We start from the raw sequence: 27,494 nt of genomic DNA, 5'->3' as shown, positions 1-27,494 counted from the left end.
TTCGCGACAACAGTCGCCTCATGGCGCTTTATACCGTAAAGTAAAGACCCTATCGCTTTCTGAAAAAAATCCCCCAAATCAGGCAGCCCAATATGTGCAAGCACTTTAAAGAAAAAAAAACAACAACTCCCTTTTAACAGGATGAACCCTTCTGCACAACCAGGATCACAGCAGGGCAGCTAAGAATTTTAATTGTTTAATTTTAATGTTTTTAGATCATAACGTCCCAAAGGGCTTTCACTTAGACTGTGTTTATTAATTTTTATGCATAATTTATTATTGAATTTTTTTAAATAAACCTATACAAATAACTATCTTCACCTTATAATATGGGTATTTTTCTATTCGACAGGAGTGCAAATAGTTTCACTTTTTCCATATTAAATGTGTTCTGTTAACACAAACTTCAGAAGGACGTTGCGTGGTAAAGTATTTGACACCGACCCCCTAAAACACACATCCTTAACTTTTCCAATCATACTTTTAAAGCAATATTATTCTTCTCTGGCCATATTATATTCATAATTGTGTATGAGCTAGTCAAGTCATGACAGATGGGCTAAATGTGTCTATATAAAGGTCCTTGCCTATTGTGGTACTCCTTATATTAAAATAGGTGTTCACTGCGCTTTAATTTACTTATAGAGGCAATAGTCACGGTATTAAATTATGGCACTAACCTTTGCCAGTGCTTTTACGTTAATCTGGTTTATATCACCTCCAACATGTTTTCTTGTTTTATAATTACGCATTTTAAAGGGGGGCTGGAAAAGCTGAACATCTGGAGTCGACTACGGTTGTATTTACATGCCCAACAATATTTTATCATGATTAATAGCCTAAAAACAGATGAGTGAATGAACAAAAGGCACCCAACCAGAGAGAAACTGAGGCGGAGAGAGACGTTTAGAGGGAGTGGGTTGGTTGAGTGTGGGGAGGGGGACCACCAGCCCACCGAGGACAAACTTGCAAGAAGCAGAGGATACAGAAAAGGCTCCGCAAGACAACAGTGCAGCAGCTCGGCGAGTTTTGAGGCTACAGAGGCAGAGCAGAGCTTGCAGCGGATAACAATGATTGCAACAACTCAACAAAATATGACCACGGATCTGGTATGTGTGCATTTTCTTTTGTTTTGTCCGCACTTTTTTCTTTTTTTTCCTTTTTAGATTCAGAGCACGTGTATGTGTGTGAGAGAAGGGGGTGTTTTGTGATGTGCAGTGAGGAATTGGTGTTTTTGCCTTTTCGCCCGTTCACACTTTTCTTCGTTAATATCCATCACCTGGACAGGCTTGACTCTGTGCACTGCGGTGCAGGCTGGGCTAACGTCCGGTCGTTGTCACTCCTACATTGTCTTTCTGTCCCATGCAGACTTTTTCAGCAAAATATCTGCACCAGAAACAATGCCCATTCCTCCAACAGTCAGACGTGAGAATTTGTTCTAAGAGACTGTCCCCTCCAGCGTGGACCTGCACAGTGATAAAGAGGCAGGCTGCGCTGTATGATTGATCAGCCCTCTGCTGCATAGATGTGTTGTCAATGAGCAAAGATTATGAGCCAATATCTTCTTTTTACACTTTAAACCCTTGCTAGTTATGGCACATACTCCATAATATCTGTAATTCTGATTCTATACAGATTCCCTATTCAAATGTAACATTCATGTATTTTCATGAGTAGACAGTTTTGCCTCTAAACAACTTGTGAGCTCACTGATATGCATTTACATGAAATGTTATTGCACAGGTTGTGATGTCCAAGATTAATTTCTGCCTTTCATTCACCGATGGTGTGTAAGTGTGGTTGCATTATAAATGGTTTAATGTAAAATTGAAAATACACGTACGTTAGGTGGCATCATTTGTAAACTCTGAATTTAACCCTTAAATTAAAAAATAAATCTTGAATTATTCAGGAATTTTTATTGGCTGCTCTTCAGCAGAGTCCATTTTCAAATCTTGGCAAGTCAAATAATGAGCAGGTCAAACTGTCACTCTTCTTGGGAAAGGGTTTCAATCAAGTGGTCATTAGAACAGGGCTACCCGGAAGGTGAAAGTGTTCAAGAGACTAGATTGAGTAGTTTTATTATATCTAATTAGTAAATAGCCTATTTGTGATACAGATCACGGAGATGTCTGGCATTAAGTGACACACTTATATTTAAGTCTTTTACTTACAGGCTGATGAGAGGAAGTATTAATGAAATCATAGTCTAAAAGAATCTTTTATTATAATCCTTCTGCACTTTTGTCTCTTTCAGAGGGCCACAAACGGCTGTGAGGCTTATAAATATTCCATTAGCTGCAAGTGACACAGCATCTCAGTGCAGTCTCCAATCAATATGCAAAGCAATTAATGAGACAATAATATTTGTTCATTTTCAATAAGAGGGTTTGTTGCTGCTTCACTGGGTTATAGACTCTAACCTGTCTCAAGTCAGCGAAGTTCAAATACTATCGACACTATAAAGCCTAGTATTACAAGACTGCAATCTACAGTCTGACAAGGCACCATCTGTCTCTTGGCCTTTGGACCAGAAAAGAAAAAAGTGAAAATGACTTGTGTCGTGTGTTGGTGTGTCAAAATATTAGATAGAGAATGCACAAAGTGGATTGTGGATTCCACTTAATGTGACAATCATCAACAAAATAAAGCATATTTGTGTCAAAAAAACACAGCGCTTCATTTGTGGTTCAGTAAATCCCTGCCATTAAGGAATGCAACTAGCAGTGACAGCAATATTTTTTATCCTTAACGCTGGTTAAGTGCCAGCATGACACTGTAAGCGCTTACACTGAACCTATTACGTGTATATCATTTGCTGGTATCCCTTTAGAGCTTGCTAAAAATGGCATGTTCGTTTTTTTTTTATTTGTACTGTAACTCTGTATCTCACCCGTAGCTCTCCCACATGTGTTTTTACTGATGCTGCTTATTTCCTAAGGCAGGAGCTTGGCCACTTTGAGTGGCTGGACACGCTGAGGAAAAGCTCCCTTGTACAGCAACCTTTTGTACAGTAATTTTCGTGCGTGTGATGGGGAGCATGAAAAGAAGATAGGGCAGCCTTGCAGCAGTAGAGGCTAAAGCAGCCTTTCATTTCACTAAGGCTTTTGCTGCATTGTCTGGTAATAGCCTCGAGGGCAAAAAGAACTGCCCTGTTAGTTCCATATGGTGTCCTACCACCTACTGTTTTTTTTTTTTTGGGGGGGGGGGGGGGGGGGGGGATAAGAAACTAAAAATCATAATTCTGGTGCAGTGAGTGGGAGCACTGAAGTTCATGAAAGACAGCGTTAGATACGGATCAGTATTGATCTCATTACTACAGCAGTTTGGTTACCATTTATTCAAACTATGCTAAAGTTAGCAGTCTGCTCTAATGATAACCTTCATTTTTAATGAAGGGAAGGGGAAATATTGACAAGATGATGCATATGTGGGTTATCTGCAGATGTCCCTTGCAACCTGTTATTGTGAATCATTAAAATCAGGAAGCTTTTGTTTATATCGAGGGCTGTATGTGACTGCCAATACATCTCTCCCTTTTATATGTTTGTAGTTATTTCGTTGATGCCTTCTCCGATGTTTTGTGTGCAATAAACATTACTGGCCAGTATTAAGGGATGAGGTGGAGTAGGGTGGGTGCCCGGAGGTATGCAAATCTACAAGCAGAATCCCTGAACAGCCTGCATTGGTTTCCTCATTCCCCTGCATGTGATTTATTGTTGGATGCCTCAAAGACACAGAAGATGGAGTTAAGGAGGTCTCCTGAGCCTAATTTATGAATTCTGAGCGCCGCCTGGATTCTGCGCAACCCAGTTGTGGTGCATGGCTATGCAGACTGAGTAATTGTGTTTGGCGTGACTTGCTTTTGTAGTGTGCAAACTCGATCAATACAGTTCAGATTGTCTGATTTTGTGTGCACTTCATTGAGGAAAGGGGGCCAGTTTGTTTGAGTCTGTTTGTGTGCAGTTAAATAAACAGTTGCTTCTATTTAGTGTAATTTCTAAGTCAAAATGGTAGAAGGCACAAAACAGGCTTAGTTTTTGTGAGGTTCTTCCACTAGGAGCTGTCATATATTGCAGGAAACAGTGTTTAACGAAGAGTGTCTGTCTAAAAGTTTTCTCAGTGGCTGTATTCCCACTGTTAATTGTTTCCCCTTGGACCTTGTACACGTTATTGATTCTATGATTTGGCTGAATGAAAAGCCTGTGGCTCTGCTGGCAAATGTAAGACCTCTCTCTCGTTCTAATTCAGTTCTGCGTGGTTCGCCAAAAATCCTCTCACGGGGATGCCTTCAGGATGAGTTATCCACAGAGGTATTGCCTTTGATTTGCAATCTTGCACCCTCTGGTGTTTGACTGACACCACATCCCGGATTCCACTCCAGCTCGTGTGGGATCACGCAGGCTGAATAAAAAGACTGTCTTTGTGTGATTCAGTTGTGGTTTGGCTCAGCAGAAAACCCACATGGAGATATTTTTGCTTGTCCGTCAGGGTGCTGACTGAGATAAACCTGGTCTGTCATACAGCTTGTCATCTGTTCGACTGTGACAGCAGTTTGTGCTGCATTAGGTTCCCACATGCTTTGTGACCAGCAGCCAGTAGGCACTAGCAGCTTCGCCAATGTTCACTCTGGGGATTCTGCTCAGTCTGTCTGCTCTGTACCTCATTTACAAGCGTGACAAAACTTCTTATATACTGAAATCTGGGATTCTCCCTGTCTGCCTTAACAACAGCGCGACCTTAATTGGAAGTATAGCTTAATGTCTGTGCTCAGGAGAATAATAAGAGCCGTGCATCTCATTAGGCAGATGTTCCAGGTCTCATATTGCTCATATAAAGAGAGAAAGGACGTGCAAATGAAAACAAAGTGTAGTAGTATCAGTTAAGTGAAGGCTTTAGTTGAAAATGCCTGTTTTGACTGAAATAACAATGCAGTTTTATTTTATGCTTAATAATGACTGCATTTTACAGCATATCCACTGTTTTGTTATGGACCTTCAATTGTTTTTATAGCAGTTTTTAAAACTTTTAGCCAAAAGTGCTAACTGTGCAATATGATTCAGTAACTGTACTCTACCAAAGTCTTCACATACTATAGGTTTTTTTATCTAACAGAAACAGACTGGGGAGCAATTGTTAACCAAGAGGGCAGGAGAATGTGATAAAGCAGTGTTAGACCAGCCAGGAGATACACAGCCTTCGACATCAATCTTCTAGCTCTGGCCTGCACAGAAAGTTCAAACATTGCTTACAAGTTGGCCCTGCAGGTGTAACTGGTTTTCATTTTGAACATGTTACGATACTGCAGCCAAGCAGATCTATTAAAGATGAGACCTTGGCAGGAGTTTTATGCTGGCAGGCCCTGAGTGTAAAAACATGTAATGTTTTAGAAAGTGGTAAAAAATGTGTCTCAGAACTAACCTTTTGATGCAGTTGGACCCATAAAGAAACACACATGGAAATGAGTTTTTCCAGACATTTTAACTCCAGCTATGTAAGTACATTGTCAGTTTTCAGCACTTTAATAGACAAAGTATCGGGGGCTTTAAATCAGACTGTGAAGAGAGGTAAGGGCACATGTGTGGGGGAGAGAAAGTGCTAAGATATTAAAGGCTGATGTCAAGGATAGTATGGCACAGAACTGGGGCATCTGGTGTCATGCAGGGAGCACGGAAGAGCAGCAATCTGTTGACCAGTGCACCCCATATGGCCTTCTTCCGCTGCCCTCCTCTTGACGGCCTGGTGGAAAGTGATCAGGACCAGCAAGGTTTTGAGGGCCAAGTCAAAGGGTGAACAGAAATATTGAAGCCTGAGTTTTATGGCTGCTTTGTGACTGAACTTTCACACTCCAGCAGGCGCGTGGCTCCAGCAGTGCCAGCAACTCATTATGAGGGGAGCAGGGCACAGCCTGGGAATGACACACAATTGTGTTTAATTGTGACTGATACTGATGCAGGCTCATTCTATCAGTTTCCCCTGATTGCATTCGGAGGGTACGCGAGGACTAGAATCTAAAGTTTGAAATGTTTTTTCTCTTGGTAATTGCTTGTTGTTTGTTGCTCATCATATTATCTTCTTCTTCCTTTTATTGCTTCCTTTTTACTTTTTAACAACTTCATCCAGTGCTGTTGTTTAAATCCCGACACACAAAGCAGCTCTTTGGAGGTGAAGTATGAGATAGCTTCTTTTTTTTTTGGTAAATGCACACAAGAACAACACATTTCTCAACAACTCTTTAACTCATCCCCCTCTGTTTTAGCCGTACCACATGGCCCATCAGTCATGTAACAGGTGAAATGAAGCAGAGATGAAAAATTTTATATGGCCTGGCTAAAATTGGTGCCGCAATTAAAGACATATCTCTCATATGCAGCAATTTTGTGCTGTTCTCATATGGAAAATTGGTGTAATTCAGTGAGAGCCCTACGATGCTGAAGGCTGGTCTTAGCCCCCTGAGCCTGTCGGGGAGAAATTTCTGTGACTGTGGAAATGAAGCAGCACTAATGTCCTCCTCCTCCTCAGCTGTTCTCGCATTCATCACAGTGTTTGTGTGTTTGTGTACTCTTCAACATAAGGACCTGGGCAGTACAGATGGTCCTCCGAGGAACTGGAAGGGCATAGGGATCGCCATGGTGGTGATCCTGGCTGTTATGTCTCTGGTCATTCTCTCCGTCATCCTCCTCACACCTGGTAAGAATGTGGACAAAGAAAATGGTTAAAATAGTTGGAAAGATGTTGGGGAAAGTAAAAGTATCATAGCAGAGAGGAGATGTTTTAAGGAGCACTGAAGAACCTCTGATGCAATGCTGATTGCATACACTCCTCATAAGTCTATAGTAGGGCAGGGAATATATGAGGCCAGCAGCCAGGCAGCTTAGCTTAGTTGCATAAAGACTGGAAACAGAGGGAACCAGCTCCCTTCTTTCCAGAAGTAACAGCATCCTCCTACCAGCACCTCTAAAGCTCACTAATTAACGCTGTCTCTCCTGTTTGTTTAATCCTGACAAAAAAAACACAGTTTAAATACAACCGTTTATGGGATTTTAATCTAGGTGACAATTTCTTGGCCCTGAGCAGTTGCCAGGCAACCAAGGACGAATTCAGGAAGCTATACAGCCACACTAGATAGATCATAAAAACCTGCAAAAGTGACTTCTTGGGTTCACATTTTAGATTCAGTAAAGATTAAGCAAACAGGATATATTCTGTTAATTAGAGCTGCTGGTAGGTTGTTATTGTCGGGCCAGGTTAGCGGTTCCCCCAAGGCTGCTCAGTGAATATAAATTCAGATCCAAGGAGTCCAAAAAAAGGAAAAGGGCGTTGTTGTAAATTGCATTTTAGTAGTGGTAGGTATTTAATAACGTGGAAAATGTTTAATGGGAAATCATAAAATGAGTTGACTCAAATGCTAAAATATCCCTTAAAGCACCGTGCTATGATTTAAAAGTCCGACTTTGTGACGGTTAATAATAGATTAGTTCACACACTCAGATACTGAATTCAATGACTGAGTGAGGTGGTTTCTTTAGGCTACTGACAGTTCTGCGTGGACAGCTCTGGAGTCTCATGAAACTCTTAATGTTCTTCTTCAAGAGAGGAGAATTATTATTAAATTTAAATAGCAACATGGCTCCATAACTGAGACTTATGGGGTAATGAGACATCTGCCCTGTGCTCATAATATGGTAATGACACGTACAAATATTAAATGCACCAATGCTCCTGTAGCTGTACTGTGCTTGATGCCATACTGAGTCCCTTTAAAGAACTGAGATGTCTGTTTTACTACTGATAATTTTAGGCAATCTCTCAGTGGTATTCCCCCCCCACCCCATCCTTACATTATAGAAAATATTCCACTGAGTGTTGCAAAATAATAACAGTAACTTTGAGAATGCAAAATATGAATCCAAGATGAAGCAGGAATGTAGGCCAAGTTGCGAAAAGCCTCAGACTTTGCATTTCTGTAAACAAAGGAGAGTTTTCGATGTGCTAGTTATCGCCGTCTCTTTGCTTTTAAAGACGAGTCTCACTTGTTACTTCGCTCCCATCTCACGATGGAGGACCTCGAGAGTGAAGAGTTTAAGATTCATAACCCCTGTGTGGCATGGCTGAATGGTAAGGATCCATATTCTCACTCACAGATCACTCTTCATTGATAAAGTCCTCATAACAGTCTGACGCCTCTTTAATGAGGTCACCTACGACCGAGCCACTGGTTTGCAGCAGCAGCCACTGGTTCTGTTCTTTCATTCTAATAGCACAAGACCTTCTTCTGTGAACCCGACCTTTTTTAGAAAACGAAGTTGCTCTTCGCACCAGAGAGGGACATGTCCTGTCGTTCAGCCTCACCAGCAACTTAACCACAACTCTGCTGGACAACAGCTCCCTGGTGAGTAACAGGAACACTAAACCTTTAGAGAATAGATTTCAGTATACACAATTGATCATATCCACAGAGACCTGGGCACACTGATGCCCAAATAGACAGATTAAGAGGAGTATGCTGTATTTCCCACTGCTCCACATCCCACACTTCAGACAAAAAAAGATTTGGAAGAGTGACAGCATCGTCTAATTTCCCCCCCCCAATCTGGCTGCTCTGTGAGCCCGCAATACGAGCCTTCAAAGAGAATTTCCCAAGCAGGGGCATCATTTTGAACGCCGCCTCTGCACGACACTGACAGACTTATGTGGGTCATTGCCGAGGAGCTTAAAGCAGGGCTGTGTTGTCAGGTTGAGAAGTCACTCCTCGGTTTTGGGATAGAGCGTTTTTTCATCTTTGCTGCTGTTTCCAATTCCAGAAAAAAAATTTTTTTTTTGGTATGAAGAAGTATACAGGATTTCCTTAAATAAATGAATCGCTGAGACAGATCCACCTAAATATAGTGTCTATCCTTAAGATAAAAAATTCACATTAAATCAGTAAAACTTTATTTCCAAGACTTTCGTACCTGTATAAGAGACAATGAAGAACGAGTGAATGAAGATTTTAATGAAAGCAAAAACATGGGAAGCAAAAGCTAGATCACCACAAGCCTTAAACACACGGCACATGTTCTCATGACACAAAACTGGCTTGTAAGAGGGATTTTTAATTAAGTCATGAATTATGAAGAAAGTCAGTAATCTGAAGAAGGAATTAGTGTGACATGGAGTTTTAGCTAGAAAATGTCCTCGAGAATTTTAAACTATAATCATCCCACAGCTACTTGGTTTAAACTAGAATATAAAACATTAAAACTGTCGAAATGTGAAGGAGAACAGCAGACTGATGTTTGAAGCTATGTAGCTTTTTTATAGCACTGAAGAACAAACAGTAGTTTTGGTAATTTGTGAGTTTTCTGTGTATGTCTTGTTACACACTGAATAAAAGGACTGAAGAAATCTTTGCTTTAGTGAACACCACAATAGTGAAAAGAAGACTGATGTTCTGTCGGCAGTAATTTATATTTGATGGTCTTTGGCTTTGTTCTGGATACATGAAAGGCTGGAGACCCCGTACACAACAGAGGAAACAAAAATTACAGGGTACATGACAGTTATTACGTTTAATGTGCGTGTGTGGCTCAGTTTATTCAATGTCACTTGGAAATACACATTATTTCCACGTTATTTACATCATATTCTTTCCTCTGTGACTTTATGTGACATTTGCAAGATGTGCAGAATTCACAAAATTATAAATGCATCATCGGCATCATAATAATGGGCAGGTAATGTTTCCAGTAAAGCAGCTATAGAAAGTACAAGACAGACATGATTCTTGAGGAAGGACTCGACATCAGAGAACAACAGTCACAGGCTTTATTTGAAATGATAGAGGGCAGTTAAAAGTGGAATTATCATACTAAATATTCTAAAACATTTTGGAATGAAAAAGAAGATTTTCTAATAAAGCGTTGTTGTCTCTTTTTTTCTGTAGGACCTGACCACTACTCAGTTCCAAGTGTCTGCAGACAAGAGGTTTGTCCTCTTGGCATATAACATTCGACCGGTAAGTTGCCTTTGAATGACAAGTGGGCTCAGATTCCCCCAGAAAGAATCATCAATCTTATCCAGAAATTATCCAGGGTCATGAATTATCCACTAGTATCAAAGACAAGCTGTTATGACTCACAGACCACCATATGTCTGACAGGCCACTAGTGACAAGCAAAACAATTGCGACATGCATCCTGATCAGAGCCCCGATGAAAAAACGAGGAGAAGAGCAAGAACAGAAGGAGTGTGAGGAGAAAAGAGCGTGTGAGTGAGCTCATTTATGCAACTGCAGCAATCTTCAGCTCCATAACACCACTTGCTCGATGACTGGGTTAACATATGAGGGGCTGAATATTTAAACTGGCTGATGGCACGACGCGCAGGGAGTTGAGGAAAGCGTTGAATGTGATTGCAGTGAAGAGTTTAGCACACAAGTGCAAATGGGGGAAGGGGAGATCAAGGAGATGAAGAGGTGAAGTTGGAGCTGCAGTAATGAAATCACCTCTGCCTGTTCGGGGAGGGGGGATTTTAATGAGAATCTGACGAGAATCTCGATTGCAGGTGGTTTCAGATCAGCGCTGGGGTGGACAAACCACAGATCTTTTGCTCACTTTACTTTTAACACCGCGTAGCTCGGTGTTTCCACCCCCCACCAGCCACCTCGCTCTGTAAATGCCCTCATGGTTAATAAATAGGTGAATCTTTCTTCAAAGGGAAGGCAAGTTGTGTAATGTGCAAGTAATCGATGAGGCAAGAAAACAGAATTAGGAGGAAATGAAGGCTCTCAGCACATTTCCCTACGTTTTTATTAACAATCTTGAAACAGATTTTTATGCTTTCTCGGTCTCCTCTTTATTCAACCTCACAGGCTTTTCCATTTCTCTGGGTTTCCTTTAGAGACCTGCTTTTGCTCTAATCACTGCGTATCATATTTTCTCTGTGTGGGGGGAACGAATGAGCCTGTTGCTGTGTTACAGCATCATCACAAACACAGTGCATCCATTCTAACTAAATTATTGAGCGGTTAGTGGGGATTCAATCAGCTTTCACACATTTCTATAGAGAAAGAGCTCAGATCCGTGCCCAGATTGTGGGTTGCTTTGGTTGATCGTACTCTATGTCATTAGCATACTTCCTTTGATATCAGCAGGAAATGTCCTGTCTAATCTGTATGCTCAGAGTGTGCGCATACTCGAAGAAATCAGAGACAATGGGCATGGCACCTGGAATCGTTTGTTTATTTAGAAATGAGTTTCTGTGTTAGCATGGCTGGCATATTGTCAGTGTGCGCAGGGGCTATTCCTCCTCCATGCTCCTCTTTTCTGTGGCTGCCTCCTTCTTTCTCCTGCTTCATCTTCCTCACTCTCACTCACTTTTTTCTGTCTATCTCTGGGGGGATTTGTGCTGACTGAAGCAGTTTGCGCCAGGCAGCGGCTTTGCCGTTCAGAAGAGCAGAGAGTGGTAGAGAATGAGAGGAAAAAACACAGAAAGCAGTGGGGAAAGGCAGTAACGATGGAGGAGTTTGCAAATGGGATATGCATCGCTTGACCTTAGATACAATGCCCAGTTGAAATTAGTCAGAAAGAATACCCAAAAATGTCCATACTAGAAGGAGAGAGCGGTAGTAGAGAGAGAAATGTGTGTGCAGGCTATGTGTAAAGTTAAAAGGCTTCTTTGGATTTTGTACTACCTCTAGAGGCTTTAGGGGAGAGTTGTGCCCCGTGAGTGAAAATAAATGGATTTTGATAAGAGAGTATGTGCATAAGTCAGTTAGGGAATTTTGCCACACATAGGAACAAGAGAAAGCAGGAAAATATCTTTTCTTAAAGCTTATTTGAATTAAAGAGGTTTGCCTTAAGAGTTTCTTTTCTGTGTGAGTGAGAGCAGAAAAGCAAAAAGCGAGGACGTACATATTTTCAAATGAGTGATGTTGAAATAGTTCAGCGGCGGTGGAGGTTACCAGGATTGATGAGCGGAGGCAAATGAACCGGTGCCTGCCAAGACAGTGTAGTTTCGGGACAAATAAAAAGCAAAGGGAGTTGGATCTGCACTCTGCAGCAAACCCTGATGGGTGCTTGTATCAAAGGCAGCGCATTGTGGGGCTGCTAAGTAATGCATGTGAGGCAGGAACAATGTTGAGAAGGAAGGATGCTATTATCTCCGCATTGTGAGTTTTACGTTGTACAAAAGCTTCTAATAACTGTGCTCCTGCAAAGGGTGCTGTAATCTCTATACGCAGTCTTTGTCACATTATCCAGCAATATCTTCTGAGAATGTAATCATGTGTTGTGCCCATACCCCCCTATTTGGCAGCATGGAGGGGGTGGGTAGTAAAAGGGAGGCTGACAGGCAGCGCGGTCTGGAGGATTTATGATATGTTACTGCCACATTAGAATTCACTCTGCCTCTTTATGACAGATGCTCTCACTCTCTCTTTCTATTTATCACACAAACACACAATAACACAGAATCTGCCAGTGACGTTAAATCACAAGCAGAATCTTTTGGTTTCTAAAAAAATCACAAATAGCTGATTTAGTATGGTGCTGACGGCAGTGCTGCCCCCTTTGGTCTCGAAGACTGGTACCCCCCTTTAACGTCCTGTCGCTTCTTCTGTCTTCTTCCCTCACCTTCCCTTTTGTGTCCACCACTTCATGTTATCCTCTTCCTTTTCTTGCTCCTGTTTTGTGTTGTGAACAGCTCTTTTTCTGCTCCACCTAATGCATAGCCCCTCATGCGCAGCCGTTATGCTACAATCAGATTTCGATTTCATTTAGATAGCCTTAAAATTTATTTCCACTCCTTTATCCCTGCAGCTTTAGCGCTGTGTCACTCCATTCATGCATTTTCTAACAACAGACAGCACTGAAGAAGGGGGGAAAAAATCCAATTTCACTACTAAGTGTGTTGTATAGAGGATGTGACATTTAATTTCTTTAGGGATTGGTTTTCCAGGTGGCTGGGGCCCTTAGTGGCCAGTGGGCAAATGCTGCTTCCAATTCTTTGCTTAAAAAAGAGGTGTGCAAATCAATATTTTGCCTTGAATTCATTAGCTATTGCTTTGATCAGTTGCGGTTAAGAGACACACTTACACGCACAAATTCGTTCACACATGTGTTCATTTAATTATTCAGAGCTTCTGATGCTTTTCTAAGGTTTGCGACACAGCTGCCAGCCACTATAGAGCTCAGTGTGAAGGATATTAACTTTAACGATGCTGTTTAATGGGAATGTCTGTCTTTTCTTTCACATGCCATGTCTTTGGTGTTGTCTCTTTTGCTCAGTCTTGAAGGTCCAACTTTCTCTTATTCACTTGAGATCTCAGTTATGATGTAATATGGATGAAATTGCTGCCAGTAGTTTAATGACTCCTGCAAATTAAGTCCATATCACTAAGACGTAAAGATGTGATTGGCTCAATAAAAAGTAGGGGAGTGTTAAAATACCATCTACTAAAAATGATTGCATATGCAAATACTTACAGCACGAAGCAATTTTCCACTTCCATTCTAGGTTAGGTGAAAGAATAATATTAAATATAACTATTATCAGTGAAATATTTATAGGCTCACTAAACCTTTACCTTTGTAATTTTGGAATAAAATTATGCTGCTCCTTTTTGCTAAGTAATAAGCCACTCGACTCAGTCTTTGCAGTGATTTCAGAAGCACTTAGACGTTGCAAACACAGCTCCTTGTTGCTTATGCTTAACTGTAAATTTTTTTTGTCATAATATTTGTCTCATTTGCATTTAACCTTAATTGTACATGCACAGGTGCATGTGTGAGCACTAAAGTATGTGTTTTCATCTATGTGCGGCACACCTTTGTGCATGATATCCTCTACCTTTTTCAGGTGTTCTCTCAGTCCTTCACTGCCTCCTATGCTATCTACAGTGTGGCTAATGGGTAGGTGGAATCATCACTGCTAATGCATGGGCTGCACTGGGCATGAGCGTTACCAATGCAAGCGGACCTGCAGATTGGAAAAAAAAAAAAAAAAAAACTTTCCCCAAAGCGTGTTTCATTTGAATCAGTATTTCATGTTTCTTTCAGACGTCCATTCATTTGTCAGTGTTCTTTCCAGGCTCTATAAGGTTTGTATTGTACTTCAGATTTCACTGCCTGAGAATCATATTCAGCATTATCTCTGGGAAAAAAAACTCTTTGGTAGCTGTGGGTGATCCTTTGAAATTCTAAGGAGTTATTCTGAAAAGGATTTCTGGAGGACCTGCAATATTGCCCGAGTATGCCTTGGAGAAAAATGTTTGCCTGTCCTAAGGAAATAAAAAAAAAATTGTGGCTAGAAATATAGAAAAGGAAATGTTGCACTCTTGCATGAATCAGCCCCGTTCTCTGTTTCATTTTCCCTCTCTGCATCTTGCCCCTTTGTTCTCACAGTGCAGTAGCTCCCTCAAGGGCAGGGCTTGGATGGACCTTGGATGGCTTCAAAGAGGAGAGTGTTCCCTAATGGAGGGCTTATGTTTGAGTTTTTGTGTGTGTTTCAGGGATCTGCTTGAACTCAGCCCTCCAGAGGGGCAGAAGGCAGCACTACAATACGCTTCCTGGGGACCTCAGGGGAACCAGCTGGTAAGTGATGGCCTTACTCATGTGTTGTCATCTGCATCAATTAAAACTGTCAGTAGGATGGAAGTGTTTATCACCCTTTAAAATCCATAATAATGCCGAATGCATCCTCCATTTGACATAATTTTATTCATCATAACGTCAAAGGTACAATATCTTATACAGTGAACTCCACCTGAAGTGGCTGTCGCACTGTAATGGGGTTTTGTGCTCATAATACATATATAATTCATCTACCTGACCTGCAATGTAATTGGCTTTTGCTGCTATGTCAGTGCTCATCTGCAGCTTATTAACTGGCAAGTGAAGATGTATTGGCTCCCACCCGTGTGTGTGCTAGCCAATGATTCATTCATTCTTGGAGGGTGTCCGCTTCTCGAATCATGGAGCCAGCAATGAAGTCTGCAACCTTGCTGTCTTTGATAATGGATTGGCGGTGCTTTCTGTCTGTACTGCTCATGCCAGGCCTTTGTGTTTGACGGAGATATCTACTACAAACCGAGTGTGACCAGCGAACCCCTGCGTCTTACATCCACTGACCAGGAGCAATACGTGGTGAACGGCCTCTCTGACTGGACTTATGAAGGTAAAATGTAGTTCACCTGCTGACTCTCCACGGCAGCAGTCATGAAAAGCAGATTCATACTTTTACTTTGATATTACAATAGTTCTTTCTTCCAAAACAGAGGAGGTGCTGCTACAATATGCCGCCCACTGGTGGTCTGTGGATGGTGCCCGCCTTGCATACCTCAGCATCAACAACTCTGTTACACCTGTGATGGAAATACCTCATTTCTTAGGTGGTCTCTACCCCTCCAATGTGCTCTTCCCTTACCCCAAGGTGAAAACAGCTAAGCACTTTGCAGTCACCAAGTGTAGGCAGTTTAGAAAAATGCCACTGTTTCATCATTTGAAGTTGAGTTTGCAAAACTATAAAATAAACTATAAAGGGAAAAACAAAGGGGTCTTTCTGAAGCAGCTGTGCCTCAGCCTGAACCAAAATAGCGGACTGACAAGTAGTGCAGTTGGTCTCTTGCTCTTAGCATGACTAAAAAGATTTGCTTTTATAAAGAGCATCCACTTCATATTTTATAAGTTTATTTGATCTGGGTTTTTTTCCTTCACGTGGATGTCTTCACAGGCTGGCTCAAGTATCCCATCAGTCAGTCTGTTTGTGGTGAATCTGTATGGTCCAGCTCACACTCTGGAAATGATGCCTCCGGACTCCCTCAGAGCCAGGTAGTACACCTTTGTAAATGTTGAAACAGAATAAGCCTTAAAGGATTCAAAGCACACCTGAAATGACTACACGTGTCCAAAGTTTTCTTGCTTGCTTTTCTTTTTCTTTCAATTTCTTTGCACCACTTTCTAATACTTTCTTCATGTATCAGAGACAACTACATATCCATGGTGACTTGGATCAGCAGCACCCGGCTCGCAGTTCGTTGGCTGAATCGTGCACAGAACCAATCTGTGCTCTGTGTTTGCGAGGCTACCACAGGGGCATGCTCAGAGGTGAGCGGTCATCACTTGCTCCACATTAGTAATCTGAGCACCTTCTGCTGCAATATACAGCTGTAATAGAATTTTTGCTTCATTTACACAGTGTTGGGAGTTAAGATTGATTTCCTTAAGCTCTCAAATCTCCACTGACTGGATTAATATTTAAGGTCATTTGCTGCATGAGAAGAATTTTCAGTGATGTACTGCAGTATTTTAGCCCTGCTGCTCTTCTATAAATCCTCACAGATCTCACTTCAATATTCCAAAATATTATATTAAAGGGGACTTATTTTAATATTTCCTTCTTGTCATATATACAGTACTGTGAAAAAATGTTAAGCGAGGCCTCATTTTGCTTCCAAGGCGCCAGACTCGCTTGTAACTTTTTGAAGAGATCTTGAGCAACAGTTCTCCAGGTTTTCAAAGTAATGTCTTTTAAAGTTTTTCTTTGGACATTGGCGGCTTTTTCCCTCATTTTCCGTTCGATCATTGTACCTGACCGTTTTCAGAAGGATGTCTGTTTGTTTGTTAAGGCAAGTAACACAGAACGATGAATCATTCGAGCATAAAAGTGGCATCTAATTCAAGGGATGAACCACTGCTGTGTCTACACATAGCAGACAACTTAGCAAATAAACAAATTTACTTGTATCTCTGGGGACTTTCCTACTAGCAGCCTGTCCCGAGAAGAACAATTTGTTCTCATTTCTCATCTACAGAAGATGAACAGAAAGTCATGTACTTAGGAAATTGTGGGAAAAAATCCAGCAAACTGCTGACACAGGACTTAAGAGATCCATCTGGCCCTTCAGTTCATCCATCTACTGTTCACTGAAGCTTCATCAGAAATGGTCTCAGTGGAAGGGTGGCTGCCAAGAGTTTTTCTTAAGGAAAGGAAACAGAAAAAGAGAAAAAGTCTGAGGTTTGTCAAGTTACAACCAGTGGATTCGATTTTTAAAATTTTGCTTCAAATCATCATCACTACAGTCTGATAGTTATAGAAGAAATGGGACTCACTCCCAAGGTGTAATATAATGATGATTTGTCACGTCCCGTGGCGTTCCTGAGGAATGTGAAAGGTGACCATCCGCGTTCTTAGACTACGCGCCGAGTTATGGATGTAATCCAGTAGAATGACACTCCCGCAATAATATACTTTCCAGCCATGTATTCCAGCCCTTACCCTAACCTTATCCCTGACCCTAACCATAACCTTATCCCTAACCTTAAACAGCACTTTAACGATATTAGATAGTGTTTTCCAAAGCCATTTAAGTAAAACAAACGTAAATGTGTAGATTCATTCCAAGCGGTTCTCATGTTTCCTCATTTTTCCAGTCTCGTAATCCAGGGAGTGTTGGGTGAATAGGAGGGTAATATATTGACGATTTGTCACCTAGCGTAAAATGTTAAGCTTTGGGAGTGAGAACATGTTGTGGACTGATGAAGACAAATTCAAAATGTTTGGTTTGTATTGTCATCAGTATGTATAGAAGGGGTCATGTGAGAGATCAAACAGTGACTGTCTGCAGCTATAAAACACAGTGAAGGCTCTGTCATGGTTTTGGGCTGCACTTCAGCCAGGGGTGTTGGAGATCTTATCGAAACTGAATTATGAACACAGAAAAGTACAGATTTTGATCCACCATTCAATACCAGAACAAATTATGTTTTTGACATATATACTGTATTTCTATTTATGTTTGCATGTTTCAGTAAATTGCTGCATCGATTTCCCATTTTCCCAGAAAAATATGAGGAATTGAGGGGTGGCTCAAGACTTTTGCATAGCCCTGGAAGCCAAATCCTGACGTACTAGAGTGCTCTAAATGCTTGGTTTCTCGAAGTTTTTTTTCTGTGTGAGCACAAAAGCCCCGCCCATACAGTTCAGACCCTGTGTTTGTGAGGGGCAAGCAATCAAAAGAAAGCTGGCTTAAAGGAAGAGGAAAGGGAGCTAGAATGACTTGTGTGTGACAGTCAGACGATGTGTTATCAGAGGTTGCGCTAAAGCACGCTGTACTGGAGTCCAATAATAAAAACACATTAACAGAATTGACTAATCCTGAAGGCTAAAGAAAAAACAGTAAACATTAGAGAAAAGTTGAAAGAATGTAATCCATATTTGTTCAGTGTTTACTGCCCTCTCCTCTACTATTATCTATCTGTACACTGAGAGCCTCGGGTAACTCTATTCAATTAAAAAGTCTAAAGAATAAAAGCTGAACCCTAACCCACAACAATTTCTATTTTCATTTGCTTTAGTTCACTTTTATTAGTATAAAGCACTTTATAACTCATATAATTAATGTTTTTCTACCTTATCTGAAATTAAAATTCACAGAAACACAAGATGGCCATGGACATAATGCAAAACCAGCGACAGGTATGTTGTTCTTTTGTCCTATGAAATCTGTTCACTCCTCTTCTTCTGTCTTTTTTTTTGACTGTGTGCTTTTCTGTGGCAGGATGTGCCACTGTTTTCAGCAGACGGCTCTGTTTTCTATACCATTCTGCCAGCAAAACAAGGTGCTCGTGGAGAGTTTCGCCACATTGCTGGTCTTGCAGCCCAGGTCAGTTTTGGGAGGTTTTTAAAATAAGCTGTTGTTAACATTTGGGGGACGTCACATATACGCCCCCACTGTGATTGCTAATCTCTTCAGCATAGAAGCTAAAGTGTGTTTTTCTTACCGTCTCCTCCATTTCTTTCACAGGCAAAGCTATTTGATTGCATTTATTTCCCCCCTAATTATACAAACAATTGAGTCTTTATCCCCGGAGTGATTTTGCAGATTAATATTTTCTTGGTCCTTCGCTGTTTTTATCTTTGCAGTTTATTTCCATTTTACAGCTCATTCATCTTGAGCAGGGTAATTAAACATGTTTAATGATGCTTTATAAGAAACATAAACTATGCAGGAGAAAATTATCTTTTCAAAGTTAACACCTTTGTAGTTTTTGGGCTCATATTCTGAGGTTTCTCTCCTATATCTCTTTAACTTTAGTTTTGCACCTCACTCTGTGTCAGTTTCCTCGACTGAACTTCATGACCCTTTCTTCGTGTTTGTTGTCACCTTCTGGCGCATTCTTGTTGTATCCTTCTGCCTATTTTTAGTCAGCGAAGGTGTCTACTTCTTTATCTCTGTGTCTCTGTCTAACGCAGCCTGCCATCCCCTCTGTCCCTCCTCGCTTCTTGACATCAGGGAGCTGGGACGTCACCGTGCTCTGCGCCCTAGACGAGAAGGCTGGAAAAATGTATGTGTGAGCCACAGTGTGTGGTGCTGGGGCGAATAAGGCTTTATCAGTGCTGTGCTTCTTACCATGAACACACAAGTGACAGCGGGTATAGTAGAGTCGAACACTGGCCATAATTATGCTCTGTGAGCTGAGAATAAGTTCTAGATGTGTCAACCTCTGGGTGCTCCCCAGAAGTTGACACATCCTGAGCCTGCTCGGCTCTTTTATCAGGCCAAACACACGTGATTGTAATTAAAAACAACTAAAAAGCCATTTTAACATGTAGGATTGATCTCGGTTAAATACCCCAAAGGAAACAGCTTTAACTCTGACTTTGGAAGGCATTGCATTGAAACTGAAGAGCGTAAAGGATTACTTAGACTGGACCAGAGCAAATTATTGCTTAAATCTGTCTTTATCCTGCTGGGGCCAGAAACCCCACATGAACTGATTGACTGAGGTGTGAGCATGGCAGACAAGCAAAGAAAGGCAGTTATTTTCAGTCTCAAAGCCCCCAGGTAGCTGCTTTCTGCCTGAAGACAAGTAGTTCTGACTTACAGTGTTCTACTTACATTTGACACAAGTGTACAATTATATGATTGCATTTATACAGTGGCTGGTAAGCATGAGGAATACTCTACTGTGAGAAAAATCATCATTTCTAATTCTGCCTTAGAAAATAAATATGGCAGATTTTTTATTACATGCTGGAGTATGTAAATAGCTGTAAATAGATTTTTGTCATGAATTATTGATATCTGGAATAATTAGGATGAAGGAGGGGCTCTCAGATGTTATCTGCAGTGCTAGGACTATACTGTGAGTAACGTGCTATGACTATGATTTGTTTTTGTCCTCCTCAGCTATTTCCTGAGCACAGAGGAATCCAGACAGAGCAGACACCTTTACAGGTAATGTTTGATCTGAAATTGTAATTATGGCTTGTAATGGATTATGATATATAATGGTTTGAATGGGGGTAAAGGCCCAGGGACCCAAAGGGTTGGCAGACCTTGATACGGAGCCTCTGTTTAAAGTGATGTTTGAAGATGAATGAAAGATGAATGAAAGATTAAAAACCACTCCAAAAACACAAACAGTAGTTCTCAGCTCAACTACAAAGATGCAAAACGACTAATTAGAGATGTACTCCAAAACCAACTAAAATTTTGCAGCTTCACTTCTGGTTGTTTTGAATAACCTGCTTTTAACATTGTTTGTTGTCTCATGCCTTGTGGTGACCTTGGCTACCATAAAATCCCAAAAAAAAATCTTTTGATTTAATGAAAATAAAGTTATCAGTTGTCAGAATCATTTTCTTAGCTTCATTTCCTTCTCTGACTTTAAGAAGGTGGTTCCCTCATTCATTTCACACTGGCTGTATAATTCTTTATGTACGTGGCAGCTAGTCTTTGCAGTCACCTAAAAAATGCATATTTAATTAAGACGTATTAACTATATTCACCTCTCTGCATTTCCTCACAGGTGATCTTAGTATTGATGTAAAGATTTTTGTTACGGTTCTGGGTCAGTGTTGACCCAGCATTTTGAGTTTCTTATATTTTGGTTTATTTTTGCATTATGGATTGTTTTCTGATGTTCTGGTGCTTTGTTTATTATTATTATTATTATTATTATTATTATTATTATAGATCTGTTTCTGTTATTCTTGGCGAGGGATCAGTTCTTAGGTTTTGGGTTCTCATGTGTATTGCAGTTTCTGTTCAGTGTCTAGTCTGTCTCTCAGTGTCGAGTCTGCATCTTTGTTTAGTGGTTTCTTGTTTCCTGTTTTATTGTAAAAGTCTTTGTCTTATGTTAGTGTGTGCAGCTTAGTTCCCCCTGTCTTGTTAGCCATGATCTCTCCCAGCTGTGTCTCCCTCCTGTTACCCATTCCCTGATTACCACCCTGTGTATATTAGCCCTGTGTTGTCCTCAACCCAGTGTCGCGTCGTACCATCAGGTTATGCCTGTGTGTTTCTGTTCTCCGTATTCAGTGTTCACTTCATGTTTTGTTTTCGTACCAGCAATAAAGCTGAGGTTTTTGAGTTTCAAGTTAGTGTCTGAGTCCTGCGTTTGGATCCTCCTCTCCGCCTGCCCGCACACAGAGCCCTGACAATTTTATTGCCTGTTTGTAAAATCACTGTATGAATTAGCACCTCCTAACCTCTCTGATCTTTTAACTCCCATCAGACCTTTGTTTTACTTTTTTCTTATTATTCATCGCTGTTGCTCTTTCAGCTGGAGGGCATACTGGTCAATTTCTGTTGTTTTAGTGCTTAGAGTGCTTAAAAAGAAGTACCTGACTCTTGACCAAAGGCCTGTTTTTCTATGTCTTGGTCCAGAATGTTAATTCAGGACGTCGAAAATACAGCCAAAAATATAAAAGTTACTTTACAGTACTTTATATTGCTATAGCAAGTCATGTTATTGTGAAACCTTCAAGATTAAACGTTGCATTAGGAGAAATGTAGTTATTGATACATAAAATGAAACTACAAAAAGGAGTGTCACTTAAGTGTTAAAATTGCTTGTCATAGACACTGACCTGATGCAGATTTTGTGCAACATTGTGACAGTAGTCAGGGTAATTAGATATTTAGCTTATTAACATTACTTGTTCTAACATATAATTAGACCTATAGTCTGCTGCTCTGTTAGCAGCTCTGTGAGGCTGTTCTTATTTGCTAACATTTGCCAATTAGAAGATAACAGAAAGTGCAGCTGAGGCTGGTGGAAATGTCATTAATGTTCTGGGAACTTGGCCATAAACCGTGACAGACTTAATTTTTTATTTTTGCCTCAGGATGTTGCTAAATGAGAAATTAGAGGATGACCAAAGTAATTTTAATTTATCTCAAATGCAACATAAATGTCTAAGCCAACTTTATCACAATCCGGGTAATAGCTGTTAAGATACTTTACTTAAAACCAAAGAAAGTGGTGCGATGTTTAGTGGGAATGTTAGCAGGATATCATGTGGGGGTCATTAATGTTTCTATAAAATTATCAAATAAAGCTAAGAAAGAGTAGCTGCACATTTTTGCATCAGCTGTAGCTGCTTGGGCCAGAGTCATTTAAGACAAATGATCTCACCTATGGTAAACCACTTGTCTGTTCCCTCATCAGCCTCCTAGCTTTCATATCTTTTTTATGAGCTTACATACCTTCGGGCTTGGGGAAATGCTTCACCATTATAGAGAAGGGAAGATGGCTTGCTTAAACTTTGTCTATGATTAATACTGTTTAAAATTTGTAAGCACTGTGGTGGAGAGACATTTAGAGACTCAACACCGCCTAACAGAGCAATCTGTATAACGACTTTTACGTCTAACCTTATTGAACCCCATTTGTTTCTGAAAAGTCAACTCTGTGAACAGTCTGTCTCTTGACATTGACATTTTCCTTTATATTGCCCCAGTCATTTGTCCCACTCCTGGAGCAAATCAAACTGCTTTAGACTTTCCTGTTCTTTTGAAGTGTGATCAATAATCTCTTCTCTTTTTTTCAAAGCGTGGACTTAGATGGAGTGTTTCAGCGCCAGTGCATTACCTGTAACCTCATAGATGGATGCCGTTTCTATAAAGCCGTTTTCAGCCCCAATCAAACCCACTTTACACTCTACTGTTTGGGTAAATCACCCACGCACGCGCATATTTATACACATACAGGCTTGCATTGCTCAGACAGTTGGTTTTATAATGTCAATTTGAAAAATCCACAGGCCCGGGAATCCCTAAAGTGACAGTTCACAGTACAAAGGAACCCTCCAGTGAGTGTTAGATCTTCTTGTCTCAGTAATGGTAAAGTAATACACACATATACACATACACACCGGCTGTCTGCAGTTTCCCCAGACAGCCTACAGAGAGCAATACATTCAAGCAGAGCCCAAATGTAAATCCATTAGTGTCATGCTTGTGAACACCGCCCTCTGCTTGTGGCTCTCAGTTAGAGCCATTTATGTGAAGAGGATATGGAACCAGGTGGCATGCTGCGCCTGTCTTGATGGGGGAAAAACATTAAGACAGTATTGGGGGGGTGTTTTGTTTGTCTTTTAATCTCCACAGGGTATGTCGTCTTGGAAGACAACAGCCGTCTGTCTAAAGCTCTGGAGGACAAACGACTCCCTGAGACTCTGTTCAGGACACTCTCAGCAGATAACCATGGTACCGCAAAGACACCGCTGCACTTATTTGTTAAACTCTGTTTGAAGAAGTATACTTCTTAAGCAATCAGTTAATATCAGTAGAAACAATGGAGCACTGGCAGAACAAGAATCTCAGCCTGGAAGGGACAACTGTAGTTAAGTATTGACCAAAGCAGTAATTCGTTTTATTTGGTTGTGAGTTATAGTAAAAATGTGCTTTGGTTGGGATGTAATTAGTAACTAAAAAAATATCTGCAGACAAATGTGTTTCTTCAAGGCCTGTTTCCTTTCTGTAGATCTGCACCTGAAGCTATCTCTACCTCAGGGGTATGAGGCCAACCTGCACCCTCTCCTCATCATTGTGTAAGTATCATTAAACAAGCTTGATAAATGACAGCTGCCATTTGTTTCGCAACCTGTGACCCCTAATCTTTTCATCGCTCGTCCGAGACTAACAGATTTCGCCACACTTGCTGATCCTATTCCTCTTGTTGTTCAGAGATGGCATTCCTGGCAGTCAGTCCGTAACGGAGGAGTTTGCCCTCGACTGGCCTCAGGTCTTCTCCAGCATGCACAACGTGGCCTTGGCCCGGGTGGATGGCAGGAGCGGGGTTGGCCGTGGACAGAAGACCACTGCTGTGGATCCACGCAAACTTGGCTCAATGAGAGTCAAAGATTATCTGGCAATTATAGAGTCAGTCCAGTTATGCTAAAACAGAAGCATTTATAGATTAAATATAAAAATAAATCTTGGTAATTGAAAAACTAAAGGTCTTTTATGTTGTTTCCGCAGGTTGTTAATGCAGCTGCCTTATATAGACGATCGCCGGATGGCCCTCTATGGAAAGGTTATGGCACTTTTCATTTTAGACATTTATTTCCTTTGGATGAAACTCATCGCAGATATAATTGATGTTAACACGTTTCATTTTCTCAATACAGGCATTTGGTGGTTATTTAACTCTCAAGATGTTGGCAGCAACAGATAAGCTCTTCCAGTGCTCAGCTGCTGTGGCACCAATAACTGACTTCAGGCTTTACAGTGAGCAGAGATCTTGTCATTAACTATTCATGTAACCGGGCTACGAAAATTGTGTCACAGCTCAGAGGCTGTTAATTTATCAGAGTAAAAGTTTTTCTACTGTTTGAAGGTGCTGCATTCTCGGAGAGGTACCTAGGACTTCCTGCAAAGGAGGAACATGCTTACTTGGTGAGACTCTAAAGTTAGTCTAGAACTGAGACATTCAGGTGTCTCAGTGTGTTTTGATAGGTTAAGAGATAACTTGAAGTTGATTGCAAGTTAATCACTAATAACTAAACCATTTTACCAAGTTGTTAATAACAATTTATGGTCATTTTGGAGACTTTAGTTTGCAGAGCTGTTGAATTGTACTGTGTTCCCTCGCTGATTTATGAATGGTGCGAAATATTATAAATACATTGATGATAAAATTGTCCTGAACAAAAGACCACAGCCTCATGGAAGATTTCAAAGTTGAATCACCACCCTTTAACTTTTTACCCTATTAAGACGACATTTAACTCCCCAGTAACCTCAATTATGAGTTTTGACATTCCAGTATATGATATGTATCAATAAATACATGATTTGATGACCATTAGATTCGTTTTTACTGTTTTTTTTTTTTTCAAAGATAGCCGTCAAGACCACCCTCACTTACTTCTCATATAGACACAGTAATTTTGCCAGAAACCCAGAAACTGATTGTTCGGTTCAGAAAAGAGCTTAGGTCGTTTAAGGGTTACTTCTAGTCTAGTTTCAAGAGGTAGAGAGTTAAACCAATACTAAACATTGAAACTTTTTTGTCAAGGAGGGATTTACTGCGGAGCCAGTGTGATAGACTGCTATTATTTCGCTTAGGTGTACCCAATATCTCATCCCCTTTTGTAATCTTTTCAGACTGCCTCCATGCTGGAGGAGGTTAACAAGCTGAAAGATGAGAACTTCCTCATTCTGCATGGAACTGCAGACGGTGAGATCATGTTCATTTTATGAAAAATGTGACAGCTATATTTCTGGGGGGTAAATTTTCCTTACATTATTTGTGGGTTTGTGTGTATTCATCCAAAGCAAGAGTACACTTCCAGCACAGCGCTGAGCTCCTGAGCCGTCTGGTAAAGGTGGAGGCCAACTACTCTCTGCAGCTGTACCCAGATGAAGGCCACGCCCTAAGAGAGCCCCGCAGCATCAAACACTTCCAGCGGACAGTGGTGAACTACCTCCAGACCTGCTTGAAGCACAGGCCCCTCCTAGATCCCATAGAGGATGAGGAGGAGGAAGATGACTGAGCCCAGCGTTCCCCTTTTTTTCTTCTGAAGGGACACTCTAAGGATTGTATGCCATCTAATGCATTACCTTGAGTCGGATATCAGGCGCAAGAGCACAGGAGTGGGGACCAACCGCATCAGATCACCTCTTATAACTTCTGGAAACATTGATGTACTGTATAATGTGTTGCACAGTTCCTGCTGTTTTAATGTATGTTTGAGGCCCTATTTGTTTACAAAATTCACTTTAGAAGATGTGGACTACTAGACAGCTAATGATTCTGCTGAGAGTTTACAAAGATTTTAAAACATGCATGTCGTAATGGCTGCATGATGTGGATTAGTTTACATTGCATTTTGGGTGTTTTGCTGATTTTAAATCTTGCCTGCAAAGGCAAAATCTGCCAACAGCCGGGAATACACGACGCACTTTAAAGGAAACTCGGTGTAAGAGATGAATCAGCCTTGCATGTTTAGTGATTTGCATTAAATGCCGTTAAAAGGCTTAAAATAAATCAGCTGCTGGATCACCCCATCTGAACAAGTCCAGTCTTACAAAACCAAATATTTGGGACAGCTGTGATGCAAGATGTCTGCATCACAAAAGTTAAGATACAACACAAGCTGTCACCACTGGTCACTGAGCTATGCATACTCTGCACAGTATTTGAGGTGTCACTGTAAAATCAGTTATTTCAAGTTCTTTTTTTATGTAGTGTGTTCCCGGCTTAAATAAACTAAGATAAGGATCATTTTTAGTGTGCCAAATACATTTTGTGGACTTTATCCACTAGTTTTGTTTGCATTTTGTGATTATGAATGACTTTGAGGCTGAGCGTATTTATACTAAATGCTCCAGTTTAAGAATGAAAACAACTGTAGGCCTGTGTACTGTATTTGGAAGTGCAGTACATTTCTGTTTTGATACATTTTAACCATTTATTGTGTATTGCACAGTTAAATTATTCCTTGAAACAAACTGTTGAGCCATTATGTTACAGTCCACAGATGCTGGGCCTGACCATCAGTCTGTCAACCATGCATGCAGTTGGTATGAAAAGAATGCCATTGATTGTAGACAACCAGCTATTCCTTTCCCCATAATTCCTTGAAAATAAAGTTTCCCATTTTACAGTGAAAATACATTTTGCTTTCTTTGCTAGTAATGAGGAAGTAAGGGCAGCGATGAAGGGGATGAAGAGTGGAAAGCAGGTTGTTCCGGATTACACACATGTGGGGGGTATGGAAGAAGACTAGGAGAGAGGGCAGTGGACCTTTTAACCAGATTGTTTAGTATCATGTGGAGTATTTCTAATAGAGAATGTTAGGGAGTGAGAGGATCCTGGAGGAAATGAGAATAGCTACTGGTATAGAGTTTAAAGAACATGGGTAGTGTAGTGTATTGTAAAGTATTAACTGCAGAGGGATAAAGCTGATGAGCTACACCATGAAGACATGAGAAGGCTAGATTTAGAAGAGAGGTGACGATTAGTGAGCAGCAGTATGGCTTAATGCAGAGAAAGAACAGTACAGATGACATGGTTGATCTCACATTGTTGCTAGAGAAGAATAGAGGAGGTCAGAAGGAGTGCTTTTGTGGATCTGGAGTAAGTATATGACAGACAGGGACTATGGTACTGCATCTGGAAGTCAATAATGGGAAAGAAGCATTTGAGGTTGGTGAAGAACACACATGAAGACAGCGAGACAGTGGTGAGGTATGTAGCAGGAGTTATAGAAAGGTTTAAGGT

General features: G+C 40.8%; 1 protein-coding gene across 1 annotated transcript; it reads left to right on the top strand.

The window, feature by feature from the left end:
* Positions 1-459: 459 nt before the first annotated feature.
* On the top strand, positions 460-26,876 carry LOC102784449 (inactive dipeptidyl peptidase 10). The gene is made up of 25 exons (XM_006794300.3): positions 460-1,109; positions 6,576-6,690; positions 8,023-8,118; positions 8,298-8,392; positions 9,926-9,997; positions 13,840-13,892; positions 14,492-14,573; positions 15,036-15,156; positions 15,257-15,411; positions 15,712-15,809; positions 15,962-16,085; positions 18,415-18,456; positions 18,539-18,643; positions 19,234-19,325; positions 20,171-20,218; positions 22,818-22,936; positions 23,029-23,076; positions 23,375-23,473; positions 23,751-23,817; positions 23,954-24,148; positions 24,248-24,302; positions 24,397-24,496; positions 24,606-24,664; positions 25,376-25,448; positions 25,547-26,876. The coding sequence occupies exons 1-25, from the start codon at positions 858-860 to the stop codon at positions 25,762-25,764; spliced, it is 2,583 nt and encodes an 860-aa protein (XP_006794363.3). The 5' UTR covers positions 460-857; the 3' UTR covers positions 25,765-26,876.
* The last annotated feature ends 618 nt before the right edge of the window (positions 26,877-27,494 follow it).

This window comes from Neolamprologus brichardi, chromosome 20 (genome assembly GCF_056152115.1).
Source record: "Neolamprologus brichardi isolate AB-2024 chromosome 20, ASM5615211v1, whole genome shotgun sequence".
Lineage (NCBI taxonomy): Eukaryota > Metazoa > Chordata > Actinopteri > Cichliformes > Cichlidae > Neolamprologus > Neolamprologus brichardi.
The sequence above is the reverse complement of the archived record's forward strand: the minus strand, read 5'-3'. Positions and strand labels throughout refer to the sequence as shown.